At 43.6% G+C, this 16,172-nt stretch overlaps 1 protein-coding gene across 4 annotated transcripts in view; it reads right to left on the bottom strand.

Annotated features, from left to right (window-relative positions):
• Nucleotides 1-16,172, bottom strand: part of LOC126281437 (dihydropyrimidinase-like) — a 293,010-nt gene that overhangs the window by 112,839 nt on the left and 163,999 nt on the right. For all 4 annotated transcript variants that reach the window (XM_049980405.1, XM_049980402.1, XM_049980401.1 and 1 more), the window contains exon 2: nt 14,694-14,848. In XM_049980405.1, coding sequence (XP_049836362.1) covers nt 14,694-14,837 — 144 coding nt within the window. In that variant the 5' untranslated portion in view covers nt 14,838-14,848. The remainder of the gene's footprint in view (nt 1-14,693; nt 14,849-16,172) is intronic.

The following is a 16,172-nucleotide window of genomic DNA, read 5'->3' as shown; positions in this document are numbered from 1 at the left end:
CCGTTAAAAAAAAAAAAAGGCCTTAAAAAAATCGGCAGTTCCTGTCGGACGAGAAAGTACAGCATTTAGTTACGTACTTCCTCACACAGCACGACACTGTCTTTACTGCATGGGTAGCTTCGATCTGGTGCGCCGGTGGTACGGATGGCTCAATACTCACTGTGATTTTGCCTGATTGGTATACCTATTCCGAACTGTACAGCCATCAAACGGAAACTTTATGATCGGCGTTATACTGCACATTCAATGATGAGTATGCTCTTCACAATCTAGTGTTCACAGGGCTGCAGGCATACTTCGCTGAACACGCTGTTTACGAGCAAGGTACCTTATCGCACGTCCACTGGCCCGCTAAATCACCCGGCCTTAATCCCATAGCAAATGTCGGCCACTACTTCGCAGCGGCAAATGCAATGTAAAAATCAACATTCCAACAGTTTGTTTCACTACCGCCCATTAAAATTGCTACACCATGAAGATGACGTGCTACAGACGCGAAATTTTACCGACAGGAAAAACATGCTGTGATATGCAAATGATTAGCTTTTCAGAGCATTATCACAAGGTTGGCGCCAGTGGCGACACCTACAACGTGCTGACATGAGGAAAGTTTCCAACCGATTTCTCATACACAAACAGCAGTTGACCGTAGTTGCCTGGTGAAAAGTTGTTGTGATGCCTCGTGTAAGGAGGAGAAGTGCGTACCCTCACGTTTCCGAGTTTGATAAAGGTAGGATTGTAGCCTGTCGCGATTGCGGTTGATCGTATCGCGACATTGCTGCTCACGTTGGTTGAGATCCAATGACTGTTAGCAGAATATGGAATCGGAGGGTTCTGAAGGGTAATACGGAACGCCGTGCTGGAACCCAACGCCCTCGTAACACTAGCAGTCGAGATGACAGACATCTTATCCGCATGGCTGTAACGGATCGTGCAGCCGCGTCTCGATCCCTGAGTCAACAGATGGGGACGTTTGCAAGACAACAGCCATCTGCACGAACAGTTCGACGACGTTTGCAGCAGCATGGACTATCAGCTCGGAGACCATGGCTGCGGTTACCTTTGACGCTGCATCACAGACAGTAGCGCCTGCGATGGTGTACTCAACGACGAACCTGGGTGCACTAATGGCAAAACGTCATTTTTTCGGATGAATCCAGGTTCTGTTTACAGCATCATGATGGTCGCATCCTTGTTCCGTGACATCGCGGTGAACGCACACTGGAAGCGTGTATTCGTCAACGCCATACTGCCGTATCACCCGGCGTGATGGCATGGGGTGCCACTGGTTACACGCCTTGGTCACCTCTTGTTCGCACTGACGGCACTTTGAACAGTGGACGTTACATTTCAGACGTGTTACGACCCGTGTCTCTACCCTTCATTCGATCCCTGCGAAACCCTACAGTTCAACAGGATAATGCACGACCGCATGTTGCAGGTCCTGTACGGGCCTTTCTCGATACAGAAAATGTTCGACTGCTGCCCTGGCCAGCACATTCTCCATATCTCTCACCAATTGAAAACGTATGGTCAATTGTGGCCGAGCAACTGGCTCGTCACAACACGCCAGTCACTACTCTGGATGACCCGTGGTATCGTGTTGAAGCTGCATGGGCAGCTGTACCTGTACACGCCATCCAAGCTGTGTTTGACTCAATGCTCAGGCGTATCAAGGCCGTTATTACGGCCAGAGGTGGTTGTGTGGTTGTTCTGGGTACTGATTTCTCAGGATCTATGCACCCAAATAGCGTGAAAATGTAATCACAATTTCAGTTCTAGTATAATGTATTTGTCCAATGAATACCCGTTTATCATCTGCATTTCTTCTTGGTGTAGCAATTTTAATGGCCAGTAGTGTAGCTTTGCGGTATCTAATCACGAATGAGTGGTTTCAGCTGTATGTGGCACACCTGAATAACCTACCTATCAAAGGAGCAATGACAGATTTAATTTTACCCCTGGGCAGCCGGTGGTCGAGTCGGCTGACATTAAGAAGAGTGGGCTGCCCGAATCGTTGTGGTGAGACATTTTGCTTTAAGGTCATCTGCGTGGGCTGTTCCTGCAAGGCGACTTAGCCTCTGTGAGTGTGTGATCAGCAGGGGCTATTCTAACTTTCTGTGACAAGCGATGATTAGCTTTGTCCCTGATGTAATCGGTAGTGTGTTCTCTTGCCGAGAATGCAGTAATTTGTACAGGAAACATTTCTTGCTGTTACTAGGCTGATCTCTAATTACTGTGTGTTGAAAAGGTCGGTTATGAAATTAGGTTGCCTCTGCGCGAGATACTGCATATTGGTCAGTCAGTGCAGTAGTATTCAGCACACTACACAACATTGTTCCTTTCTTTAATTTGTTCCAATGAACTCGCTGTTCCAGTGTTTTGGGAAGGCTTTAAGACGTGTATTTTTGCTGATTGCTGTTGGGCAGTTTTCATGATCCAAGAACCTGTAGAATTATTCAAGGAATCTGTTGTTTTTGTGTTTTGAGTTTATTTTGGGATACTAGGGTTGTATTAATTTTTTTAAATTGTGAATCTTGATATTTATTTTTAAATTGTGAAATTGCATTTTGGGTCTTCTCAGTGTTGGACTGTTAAAGACATAACGTGGTATAACGCAAATTTAAACCTTAGCACATAGCTTTGCCGAATGTTGGCTGCAAAATTTTGAGATTTTGTCAAATAAAAATGTTAACGTAATCGAAGACTCGCAGCTCAAACCAGTCCTATCTTTCCCTCTAGCGGTACAAAAACAGAAAAGCTTAGAATATACTGTGTAGACAAATAATGTGTTGTAATTTTCGTGAACTAATTGTAAGAAAGAGCAATGACCTGTGATGAAGGTGTGCCACATTGTTCTTTATTATTTGTTCTTTATTTTTTTTTAGCTTCCCTACCACATTCAAGCTTCTGACATTCCACGCCCCGACTTGAAAAACATACCCTTTCGTTGGTCATTCAGTCTTTTTCTCACAATCACCTCCCTCTCGGCAGTCCCTTCCCGGAAATCCTAATGGGAGACTATTCCAGAATCTTCTGCAAATGGAGAGATCATCATGACACTTTTTTCAACTTCAGGCCACATGTCCCGTGGATACACGTTATGTGTTTTAAAAGCAGTGGTTTCCATTGCCTTTTGCATCCTCATGCCGTTAATCACTGCTGATTCTTCCGCCTTTGGGGCAGTTTCCTACCCCAAGGACAAGAGAATGCCCTGAACCTCTGTCCGCTCCTGTGCCCTCTTTGACAAGGCTGTTGGCAGAATAGGGTGACTTCTTTTGCTGGAAGTCTTCGGCCGCCAATGCTGAGTATTAATCAAAATTTAAGAGGGCTGGGTTTCGAATCCTGGACCGAGGACATTTTGATTACTAATCAAAGACGCTACCCTGTTTTTGATATCATTTTGTTCATTATTGTCCTTTGCATTTGTTCGGGGCGGTTGCCTTTGTTCGGGGCGGAGATCCTATGACATCCGTTCAAGTTCATCGTTGACCCGTTCACTCAGTTTTTTATTATAGAGGACAGCTAATCCTCTGATCGAGCATGCTGAGCTACCGTGCCGGCACCCCTAGACCACGCATGTTGCTACCCGGGAATGAAATGACACTTTTGGGCGGGTGTAGGTAGTACTGAACAGCAACAAGGCAACTGTGGAGTGCCATACAACGGAGTTGACAAATCTGGAGCAGCATGTATTGAAAAACACTTGGACGATATGAATGTTAACTGCGGAGTTAACAGGGTACACGAAGACGATGAGAATGGGTAATCGGGATTTGGATGTGGTACAGGCTCAACTGAACTTACTGGATACGAGAGCGGTCGTAGCACGGTAGCTACTACCCACGGCTGACAGCGTATTTGATGCAAAGTGTGGTAGTAACACCATCGCAGGAGGCACTACATCATGTACGAGGGTGAGTCAAATGAAAACCTTAAATATTTTTTAAAATATTATTTATTGTGCAGAAGTGGTACAAACCTGTATTACTTTTCAACATAATCTTCCCCACGCTCAATGCAAGTCCTCCAGCGCTTTCAGAGTGCATAAATTCCTTTAGAAAAAAAATTCTTTTGGTAGTCCGAGCAACCACTCATGCACCGCGTGGCGTACCTCTTCATCAGAACGGAACTTCTTTCCTCCCATTGCCTCTTTGAGTGGTCCAAACATATCGAAATCACTTGGTGATGAGGAATGGTGCCATTCCTTGCTCGCTCTCTTCGTTTTCGGTTGGTGGAAGTCAATCCAGGTTTCGTCCCGAGTAACGATTCTTGAAGGAAGCCATCACCTTCTCGTTCAAAGCGCAGAAGAAATTTTTCACAAGCATCAACACGTCGTTCTCTCATTTCAGGAGTCAACTGCCGTGGCACCCATCTTGCAGACACTTTGTGAAACTGGAACACATCATGCACAATCTGGTGAGCTGACCGATGACTAATCTGTAAACATGCTGCAGTGTCATTAATTGTCACTCGGCGGTTTTCCTTCACTATGGCTTCAACTGCTGCAATGTTCTGTGGAGTCACAACTCGTTGTGCCTGACCTGGACGAGGAGCATCTTCCACTGAAGTCACACCATTTGCGAACTTCATACTCTATTCGTAGACTTGCTGCTGTGACAAACATGCATCACCGTACTGAACCTTCATTCCTCGATGAATTTCAATAGGTTTCACACCTTCACTACGCAAAAACCGAATAACAGAACTCCGTTCTTCCCTGGTGCAAGTTGCAAGTGGGGTGGCCATCTTTATACTGACACTGCGGCGGTATGTGTGCATCTGCACTATGCTGCCACCTACAGGCCATTCTGCACGCTATTTGTAGCTCGCTTACCAACTTACAAGATAACGGCGCGAAATTTCGATTTGTTATTACAGATTTAAGGTTTTCATTTGACTCACCCTCGTAGCACATGGGCAATTAAATCCAACATTGGTACCTCCCCGACATTTGCATGACTGGCCTGCGGTAGGTATAGCAAGGATTAACGGCAGAACAGCAGCATATAGTAGAATCTTTCTACATCTACATCTACATTTATACTTCGCAAGCCACCCAACGGTGTGTGGCGGAGGGCACTTTACGTGCCACTGTCATTACCTCTCTTTCCTGTTCCAATCTGGTATGGTTCGCGGGAAGAACGACTGTCTGAAAGCCTCCGTGCACGCTCTAATCTCTCTAATTTTACATTCGTGATCTCCTCGGGAGGTATAAGTAGGGGGAAGCAATATATTCGATACCTCATCCAGAAACGCACCCTCTCGAAACCTGGCAAGCAAGCTACACCGCGATGCAGAGCGCCTCTCCTGCAGAGTTTGCCACTTGAGTTTGTTAAACATCTCCGTAACGCTATCACGCTTACCAAATAACCCTGTGACGAAACGCGCCGCTCTTCTTTGGATCTTCTCTATCTCCTTCGTCAACCCGATCTGGTACGGATCCCACACTGATGAGCAATACTCAAGTATAGGTCGAACGAGTGTTTGTAAGCCACCTCCTTTGTTGATGGACTACATTTTCTAAGGACTCTCCCAATGAATCTCAACCTGGTACCCGCCTTACCAACAATTAATTTTATATGATCATTCCACTTCAGATTGTTCCGCACGCATACTCCCAGATATTTTACAGGAGTAACTGCTACCAGTGTTTGTTCCGCTATCATATAATCATACAATAAAGGATCCTTCTTTCTATGTATTCGCAATACATTAAATTTGTCTATGTTAAGGGTCAGTTGCCACTCCCTGCACCAAGTGCCTTTGGAACCAAGTGTTTTGGAACAAAGCTTGTCCCTTTTTTATCATATGGCAATAGTCGAAATTAACAGCGATAGAACAAGGCTTCACGTATTGGTTCGGTTCCCATTGACATGTGTGGATGCACATTACCGGTGTTTCACGATGCACTCGTTCCTGGTGAAATGGGAAGCCACGGACGAATTTTTTACAAATTAAAACTCAGATACTGATAATCTCCAAAGAGAGGAGAAACTATGCAGTGACGTCAACGGATGAGCTCCGGTTGTGCGAAAGAGAGAGGACTGCAATATGCCCAACCGGGATGGATCGGAATGGCACAAGGGCGTGTGAAGTGCAGTTATTCCTGGGTAATACCGGTAGGATGCCAGAGGGATGCTTGGACACCACACCCCTACTTTGAATGTGGGTACACATTGGGTTTACTCGGTATTTGCTCCATAGCTAGTGATAGTGAACAATCAAGGACGCCCAAGGGAATAACGAGATTGAATTACAATACGCTGTGATGTAGCGGAAATGACTTTCCTATTCCCAGCTACCGTTTCTAGAAAATCCATAACAAACCTGACAAAACATTCGCTGTATTTACCAGGAAAATCATTAGACATGTTGCCAACCCAGAACCTGACTTATTTAAACTGAACTCTAAAACTACTGGATAAGCTTATAGCTTGGATAAGCTTATAGCTTCACAGAAAGACGGAATTACCACTGAGTAAATGTTCTAGCTTTTACGGCATTATTACGATAACCAGCTCTATAACATCGTCACCATGAGTATCTCGATTTCTGGTACTGTTGTTGTACTGGTTTTGCTTTGTGTCACCTGCATCTTCTTCAGGCAGAAAACTGCCCACCCCAGGGAACTCCCAGTGCACCAGCTAGGAGTGCATTTGACCACCCGATGCAAGTGATGTTAGTTGAGTAAGACTTTGACAGAAGCTGCCTTATAAACAAGAAGAATCGCTAAGAATAAGAAAGAACTAAGGGGCATAATTTATTGTTGCAGATTGCTGAGGAATTTGACAAGGAAAGAGAATTCGGTGATGTACGTGTACTAGGTTGTACGTGATGATGGAATGGAATCAAGCTACTATGAAGAGGCAAAATATTTCAGTAGATTAATTACTTAAAGTACCTTTCAAAATTAAGAAACAGCCAATGAACATTCTGGTTTAAACTGACTAGTGTACAAAAGGGAACTGAATGTACTGTGTATAATTGTCAACTTTTAGAATATGTTTCGAGGCATTTCACAACTGACATGAGCTGGATCCGGTATTTCATGTCTTCTGAAAGAGGGAGGTGTGTTCCTCCACAAATACGAGGGTTGTCCAGAAAGTAAGTTCCGATAGGTCGCAAAATGGAAACCACTGGAAAAATCGGGTAAAGCTCTGCACAGATGTGTTGGGCAGTGTCTCTAGTATGCCCATGAATCGTGTCGCATCGCTCTTTTCAGTTCTGAGTGAACAGCCAGCAGGTAAAGATGCGTAGGGAATAGCGTCTCCCGCCAAGTATGAGGGCCTGGTTAGAGATTTCGCCTGTGTCATGGAGCTCACATAGCACAACTGCTAAGCAGTTCCTTCTTCATGCCAATTCTCGGCCGCACACTGCAGGGGCAATGAAGACGCTCCTGCAGCGTTTCCGGTGAGAAGTGTTTGATCACCCACAATACAGTCCGTAATTGGTCCCCCTGAGTCTCATCTCTGCTCACAAAAACCACTGGCTATGAAGACAAAAATTTTCCACAGACAACGAGCTGCAGACCAGTGCAGATAACTGGCCGAAAGGACAGGCGGCTGCTTTGTATGACGAGGATACTGGAAAGTTGATACAACACTACGAGAAAACTCGAAGTTGGAGCGGCGACTATGTAGAGTAGTAGGTGGAAGGTGTACCTAAGTGTTGCAAATAAAACGTTTCTGGTTTTCACTGTGGTTTCCATTTCGCGAACGATCGGAACTTACTTTTTGGGCAACCCCTGTAATCCACTAGGGACGGCGGAGTAAAATCGAGACATCTCCCACAGCTAACGCAAGAAGCTACGGAAGCGAGTCAGTGCGGGTCAGCAAGGTGAAGTTACATCGGAGCTGACCTGCCGATATGACAAGTACAGTCTCCAAGGTTTGGAGACAGTTACCACATGCTATAGCCAAACCTAGGGACCAGAGGTGTAGTAGCACTGACGCAGCAAAAAGGCGGAATTACTGCAGCATGAGGGACCTGTTTGTTTCACATTTGAACCATGGTTCTGTTGGGGCTTAATGGTAGGAGCAAATGCTTCTGCAAATCGAGGACAGGCCAAGCACGTTTGCGAGGGGCGTCCAATAAGTAATGCAATACATTTTTTTGTCGGCCAAATTCAGTTGAAAAAATGCGGAATTTGCTGTGGGACGCATCGTGGAATATACCCGCTTCAGCTCCCATTGTTTGAGAAGTACCGATAGGTGGCGGCGTTATAAGTAGCCTTCAAAATGATGTCTGTAATAGAGGTGCGTTCCAAGCAAAGAGCTGACATGGAGTGTCTTTCGGGGCGCTTGGAAAATGTCTATGGAGACCTGGCAGTGAACAACAGCACGGTCAGTTGTTGTGCGAGGCGTCTGTCATCACCGGAACAAGGTCGTGCAACCCCGTCCGACCTCCTGTGTGCTGGTCAGCAGCACACAGCTTTGACTCCTGTGATGTTGGAACGTGCGTACACTCTCATTCGAAGAGGTCGACGTTTCACAATCAAACCCCTGCTGTTCAACTGGGCTTCTCTGTTGGTAGTACTGACACGCTCATCCACCAGTTAGGATACTCAAAGGTAGGTGCTCATTAGGTTCCTTGCCGCATAACATAAAGAACAATGAAGGACCATCCACGCAGAATTGCTTGCACGTTACGAGGTAATTTTTGTCGAAGATCATCATAGACGATGAAGCATGGGTTCTCCACATCGGATCGGAAACAAAACGACAGTCCATGGAGTAGATCACACCACCTCTCCGAAGGAAAAGTTCATAGCCACGGGTTTTTTTTATTGTAGAATTATCGATATATTGAGAAATGTCCACTGGTAGTCTTCGTCAACCTTGAGTTGCTATCTGAGTTAAGTTGGCCCTGTTTAAGCGCGCCGTTATGTCCCCAGTATCATTTGCATCGAAATTATCAGTACACTCTAATTATTAAACAAAAATATGGTGATTGCTAGCTACGAAATCAATAATGCGGTGATTAGCATCTGATACCAAATTAAGATTTATTCAGAAAACAGGATGAGCAATATTTCTAGCCTAACATGACAATCCAGTACACTCGCTAACCTAACTAGCCTATCATTTCCACAATGTATCCTCTTTTCCTAACTACTTAAGTCAACACTGAACCCCAAGTGACTCTAGTGGACTTCTGCATGAACGGACACAGACTCAGAGAGTGCCGACCAAAGAGCTAGTGGAATACGAACTCATTTAGAATTACAGTGCCCTACTTTGACTGATGATTGCTGATATCACCGTAATTGTCCCTGATGATTAGGACGGTCGGCCCAGCCAACGTCGTGATGCCGTCTTCCCCGTGAGCGAGATTGGCTTTAATCTCCAAAGTGGACGTGGTTTGTGTCCGTAAACTCTGTACGTAAGTGTTCAATTGCGGAGTCCGTCACGAGTCAATACTCAAACTACTTGCACATATGCCAAGAGTAGTTGGTCCACTCAAGTGCGCGGCAGCAAAGGTACACTCCAGATTGCATATGAACACCACAAGTCAGTACAAATCTGTTTCTCTTCTCAGAGTAACAGATAATGCTACGTGTGTGGAGTCGTATGCTCTACACTATTCACATTTGGAAAGTAACCACTTGACTCAATGCCGGTAATTTTTCCAACCTGCATCTCTCCACGCTCTCCAAACACGGCAGCCAGACACCGCGACTGCTGTAGTCCCGAGTCGACCCCAGTGTCCTCATTCAGATTTTTGCAAACCTGGCCGTTCTTCGCCACATGGATCCGTCCGCGTTGGTAGCCAATCACGACACAGACTGCCATGCATCCGTGCGCGTTTGTACCCCCCCTCCCCCCCCTCCCACCCCCACCCCCCACGACACAGAATTCTCCAGCGGTTACTGTTGCCGCCAAACTTTTAATATGTATCTCTACGCGCTCTGCGCCTAACCTTTCACAGTCTTCCGCAAATTTTCCACTGTGGCTCGAAATCGTCTTTCTTTCCTTCGCATATAGCTCCTTCTCACTTCTTGCTGTGATGCCCAGCCTCTCCCAACCTCTTTGGTGGTCTTAAGTTCCAGCCGACAAAGGGGGCCGCCCGTGTTCCAGACTCTGCGGCCATCTCGTCATTTTGACATGACATGCACAATTTCCTTTTCTGTGTCCATTCTCTCCTACCGGTGGGCAAATCATCTCGTTTTTTAAAATGGCTATCTCTGTGTATTCCAGTGTATTAGTACTCATTTAGCATCACGTAAGGTGCAAAATCTGCTACCTTACAAGCCCATCATCAGCCGGTAAAGTAATGGCGACAGTGTTCTGGGACTCTGAAGGGGTTATTCTGCTTGATGTCTTCCCTCATTGTGCAACGATAAACTCTGAAATGTATTGTTCTGCACCTAGGACCTTAGGCGTGTTCGTCGCCACACACAAACTAAAGTCTCTTTCTCCATGACAATCCAAAGTCTCATACAAATCTGAGAGAAGTTCAAAAAACTACATTGCACTGTTCTTCCTCATTCACCCTACAGCCCAGATCACACACATTCCGACTTCAATTTGTTTGGCGCAGTGAAGGATGCACTCCATGGGAAGCAGAACGTGATGATGGGGTGGTTATTGATGCAGCAAGACGTTGGCTCCAGCGGCGACCATGCGGGCATACAAGTCCTCCTTGTAATGTCTGTAATGTAACGTAAAGCCGTCGCATTGAAAGGAGATTACGTTGAAAAATACGGTTTTGTAGTCAAAAGCAATGGGAATTATATGATTTATTGGAACTCTGAATAAAACCAGCTTGCTTTCACAAAAAACTTACATTACTTACTGAGTGCCCCTAGTAAGTACTCCTCATTTCTAGCCAAATGTATTGCAGTCCACCAGCAACCATCTCCGACGTGGGACCTACCAACTTCTATGAGTCTACATGGATCAACCAGTCTCCTCCTCTGGACTCTGCCACTGCCAGCAGCGGCCCTGTTGCTCACCCTGAGACCAGTGTTATTGACTCAGTGCCCTCTAACCGGCGGGACACTTGGTGGCCTACGGCTTCAGCCCAGAGCGGTGCAGTCGCTCAGCCGCCTTCGCTTGAGCGGACAAAATTCTCGATGCGTGCCTCAGCTCGTGTGGGCAGACACCGCTGGCGCTGTGAGCCATCTCATCCACGTTTAGTTCACAGCGCGACCCTGACGCCTCAGCGCGTCCCGTGTTGTACAGTCGGACAGTGTCTAGTCTGCACTGTGGACCGCCTCCCGATGTTGTGGTCAGCTGCTGTCATCAACCCACGGCCTTATGACCCTGCTTGCCGTCAGGCAGCTTTCGCCGTCAGGCAGCTTTCTTATGGCTGTATCTCTTCGCAAGTTGCCTATCGTTTATGTACAGGAGACATTGGCCTCTCCGAGTGTCATCACAACTGTTGGAATTGATGAACAATAAATGAATGTGTAAAGAATGATGTTGTCATGCTATCCCCCCCCCCCCCCCCAGGGTGGTGAATTACTGGCTTCTTGAACCCTGATAACCCAGTTCCATCAACGTCCACAGGAGGTCACCACGACCTCTATCACACCTCTTGGTTCTCTGAAAATGGACGTACACTACACTTTTAGATAAAACTCTGTATTCAGTTCTGTAAAACAAACAGTTGTACCAACAAATGCTGTAGCACATGAGCAGGAGTCACTAAACGGCGTAGAATGCTCCAAAGTCTTTGGTGTACATACTGACGAAAACTAGAGGTGGAAGAAAAATATGACCGAATTCCCAAACAATGAAATTAATCTACTGGTGCTCGTCATACAATGAATCAATATATTTTACATATTTCCATCCAATAATGTCTTAAGGAATAATTTTCTAGGGTCACTCATATCTTTGAAAGAAAGAACTGATTGCATAAAAGCGAGCAGCAAAAATAATATGTGGTGTTTACACGCAGTTACCTTGTACGTACCTCTTCAGTGAGTAGGGCATTTTAACTGCACCTTCACAAGATACTTGCCAATTAAATTCGCCATAAATAATCCGTAACAATTTGAGAGTAATGACTATGTCTGTACTATAACAACAAAAGAAGAATGACCTTTACTATAGAATATTAAAGCTGTCAATAGCCCAGAACGGAGTTCAGTATGCAGCAACAAGAAGTTTTGATCATTTACCCAATAACATAAAATGACTAACAGGTATTAAAGCAAGTTTAAAATCTAATCTGGAATCTTTCCTTTAAGACAAACACATCTGTTCCATGGACGAATTTCTGTTTAAAGAAGGATAGCCTGTAACCTTATTCATGCTACAAAACTTTAATCTTTCATTTTCTATCCCTCTGACGCTAGATAGATACAAGTGAAGTTTGAAGAATTGATTATAGATGCAAGCCAGAGGCAAACCGCTCTTGGCTGAAATATTCCTATGACACTGCTGAAACATGGTTCTGTACTTTTCCATATGAATTTCCAAGTGGCAGATCGCCGGCATCAAACAGCCGGTGAACATTACCGGAATAAAACTGTCGAATCGGGAGCATTGAAACTCATATGCAGGATTCACAACTAGATCAATCTGTCTGGATGCGTTTAGTTGGCGATGTCATGGCTAGTGTAAAAGGAATTTATCGGAGATCACCAAGTGTTAATAACAGTCCTAAGACTTACCTCAACTGATTAAAATGCAGCGTTAGAACGTGTGCGTATAAAATATGATGACATGGAAGTAGGAGAAGTTGAGAGCGTAAAATTCTTGGGATTACAACTTGATGATAAATTCAGTTGAGAGCAACATACTAACGAATTGCTAAAGCGCCTGTCTGTGATAGCAATGCGAATGATGTCAGACATAGGAGATATAAATATAAAAAACTGGCATATTTTGCTTATTTTCACTCCATTATGTCACATGGTATCATATTTTTGGGTAACTCCACAAACCGAGAAAATTTTTTTAGAGTAACAAAGTGTATAAAAAGAGTAATGTATAGTGTAAATCAAAGAACAAAATGTCGAAACCTATTCAAAGAATTGGGCATACTAACCACTGCTTCTCAGTATATTTATTTTTTAATGAAGTTTGTTGTAAATAATACATCTCTTTTTCCAACTAACTGCTTAGTACACAGTATCAATACTAGGAATAAGAACAATATACATTAAGATTTAAAATCTCTTACTCTTGCCCAGAAGGGGGTCAGTACTCAGCAACGCATATTTTCAATAAGTTACCAGCAACCATTAAGAGTTTAGTTTCAGACAAGGCACAGTTGAAACATAACTTAAAATAATTTTTGGTGACCAGCTCCTTCTATTCCATCCATGAATTTCTCAACAAGTACAGTAGACCATTTTAATGAAAATTCATTATACTTTAATTTTTGACAATACTTGGTTGTGCTGTATGAATAGATGTATGGAAAGCAGATGTAAGTCTTAAGTCTGTAAATCGTGGAGGTTTAATTTTAAATTGTACATAATTTGACTCTTCTTAACTAAGGATCATTGAAATGAATAATTTACTTTCATTTTTGACAATACTTGGTTGCAATGGCCAAGTAACTAGCTACTGTGTCAATGATGGATTTAATGAAAGCAGATGTAAGTATTAAACCCGTAAGTATTAGAAGTTTAATTTTAACTCATGTACATAATTTTATTGTTTATTGACTGAGGACCATTAAAAATAATGAAACTCAAGTTTTCCTAATTTCATTTTTGTAATGTGTTTATCTGACAAGTTCCACACCCAGGAGGATCCCCTCGTTCGTGGGTCTACGGAATGAATAATTAATCTAAACTAATCTAATCTAACAAAATTTAAAGAGCTAACACTACAGCGGTGAATCAATTCATTTCAGATGTCTTGATATAATTGATAGAGTATCAATACAGAGCAACTGGACTGGACTAGGAATTTGCTAACTTTCATTTCAAGAGCAGAAACCTACGAAATAATGGATGGACTCCACTAATTGTACAATCAGACAGCAGTGAATTTTGGAACAATTTCTCAAGCACTAAAGCAGTCACCAGCTAGATGATTTGTTTCAACCACATAGTGTCTGTGCCACAGATCTGATTTACCGTTTTCCATTCAGCTGGCTACGAGTGGATCTAAAATTTAACGAAGATTGCTAATTAGGATGGTATTTGTTAATTCTTCACATTCAAAAAATTTAGGAGGAGTGCATCACATATCACCTTACAGGAAACAGAAAGTATGTGCTACTTGCATGGTGCTTAAAAATGACAGTATTAAAAGTGAAATTTAGACAGAATTTTAGACAATATTGACTTATAAAGTTGGGGAGATGGTCATGGGTAGATTCCGGCTACACGACGAGCAGACAGACCAAGCGATGAATTGGTAATTGCAACATTTCTTCGCAGTGTCAATGTTTGCAAAGTGCAACGGTAGGGGTCTGAAGGAGACTTTAAGTCCATATATACTTTCTGACACGCACACATCAGACGTTGGAACAGATTTTCAGCGGCGTAAGACCGGTATTTTGGCTTTAGCCCATTAATTTATTACACAATCCATTAATTTACTACATACTAATTGCCAGAATTTTTTTAATAACGCTTTAGCCTTACTAGTTCGTGAGAACTTTTCGTGGACACTGTGCTAACAACATATCAACTTTAATGTAACCAGAAACTGAACTACTGTATTTCTAAACATGCGCCTTTACGATTGCTTTCATGTGGGTGTGGAAGTAGCGATGGTTACCTGTTCGGGTTTCGACGGCGACTTCTGCCCCGTTTTGGTGAAAATGTCGACGGAGCCGTCGTCTGGAACGTAACCGAAGAAAGACATGTCGAGCTTCCTGGGTTGTGGTCTATTCTCTCCTAGTCCGGGAATCCAGCCAGCCATATTTACTCACTCTGAAACACGCAAACAGGAACAAGGAACTGTTAATGGTTGTTTATCAGTTAAGTGTTCACTTTGATAGAGGGTGTTATGGGTACAAGTGCAGATATTTTTATTAGTGACTGACGACAGTGTGCTCAACAACATTACATTATTATTTACTTTATTTGCAGTCTAATAACTATAGCTATTAAAAGTATTAGATTTTTAGTTTGGTTAGTACCTCCAAGTACATGTCGCAAGAGCAAGCCATTAATGCTTATTTCCCTTGGGCAGCACCCCAAGTGCTGAAGTGTGGACGACAAACGGTTAGTCTCTACTGACAGGCGCAGTTCACTCAGTGATCAGTTACGATTGTGCAGAAAACATAACGTAGTAAATTATGTGAGGTGTTTGTGGGTAGACTGTTGGAATCAGAAAAAACACGAACACAGTGAAGTGGGTGCATATCTACGCTTATGCCCCCAACACCGTGTTCAAACCACCCACAAAAAATGCGAAGTGTGGGCTTAAATTTATGGGGAGAACAGAAATTAAAAAACAAGCCTTATAAAACCGAACAAAAAATTTTTTCCTGTGAAATAAAAACAAAACAAAAGCCAAAAAAGAAATTCAAAAGGTAGCCTGTTCGAAATTCAACATTCTTGCACATTTATGAAAATAGAATCTACAGGTATGCAGCAACCAGTGCCGAATTCGTTCACCCAGTGCTTAGTAACATGCCTGGCTCTTCCTTGACATGCTGTCCATAAGGTGAATAAGACATTGCTGCAAAAGCCTGTCCCATGTCCAACTAGTCCCAAGCACATCTAATCGCATTCAGTGAGCAGATACAGCAGGCCATTTCAATTGACTGCTTTCTTGGTTGATTGGCTGGTTTGGGGCTAAGGCACTAAACTGCGAGGTCATCAGCCCTTAGTCAAGAAGTAGTATAACTGGAGTCATTGACGTCTGCAAAAGTGTAAACGGATGATGAAAGTATTAGATGGTGTAAAATCGCGGCAGTGAATGCAGTGCTAAGGGGCCATAACTATTAAATAATTTATGGGGAAGTGAAAATACATTAATCGGGACTGTATGTAGCCATAATCAGATGATAGGTCTCCCAGGCCGTATCTAAACTGGAAGTAAAAATAAATTGATCGGGCCTGTATGTAGCCATAAGCAGATGAAGGGTCTTCCAGGGCGTATATGAAGTTGATTCCTGTCTTCTGAAGAACCATGTTCATGAGGTGGACAAGGTGTGTCCATGCATTATTTTCTCGAAAAGACGAGTCCATCAACGAAATATTTATTGTAGGGATAGAGAATGGGTTAGAGGATCTCGTCTCAGTTTTA

The sequence above is a fragment of the Schistocerca gregaria genome, chromosome 7 (genome assembly GCF_023897955.1).
Source record: "Schistocerca gregaria isolate iqSchGreg1 chromosome 7, iqSchGreg1.2, whole genome shotgun sequence".
Lineage (NCBI taxonomy): Eukaryota > Metazoa > Arthropoda > Insecta > Orthoptera > Acrididae > Schistocerca > Schistocerca gregaria.
The sequence above is the reverse complement of the archived record's forward strand: the minus strand, read 5'-3'. Positions and strand labels throughout refer to the sequence as shown.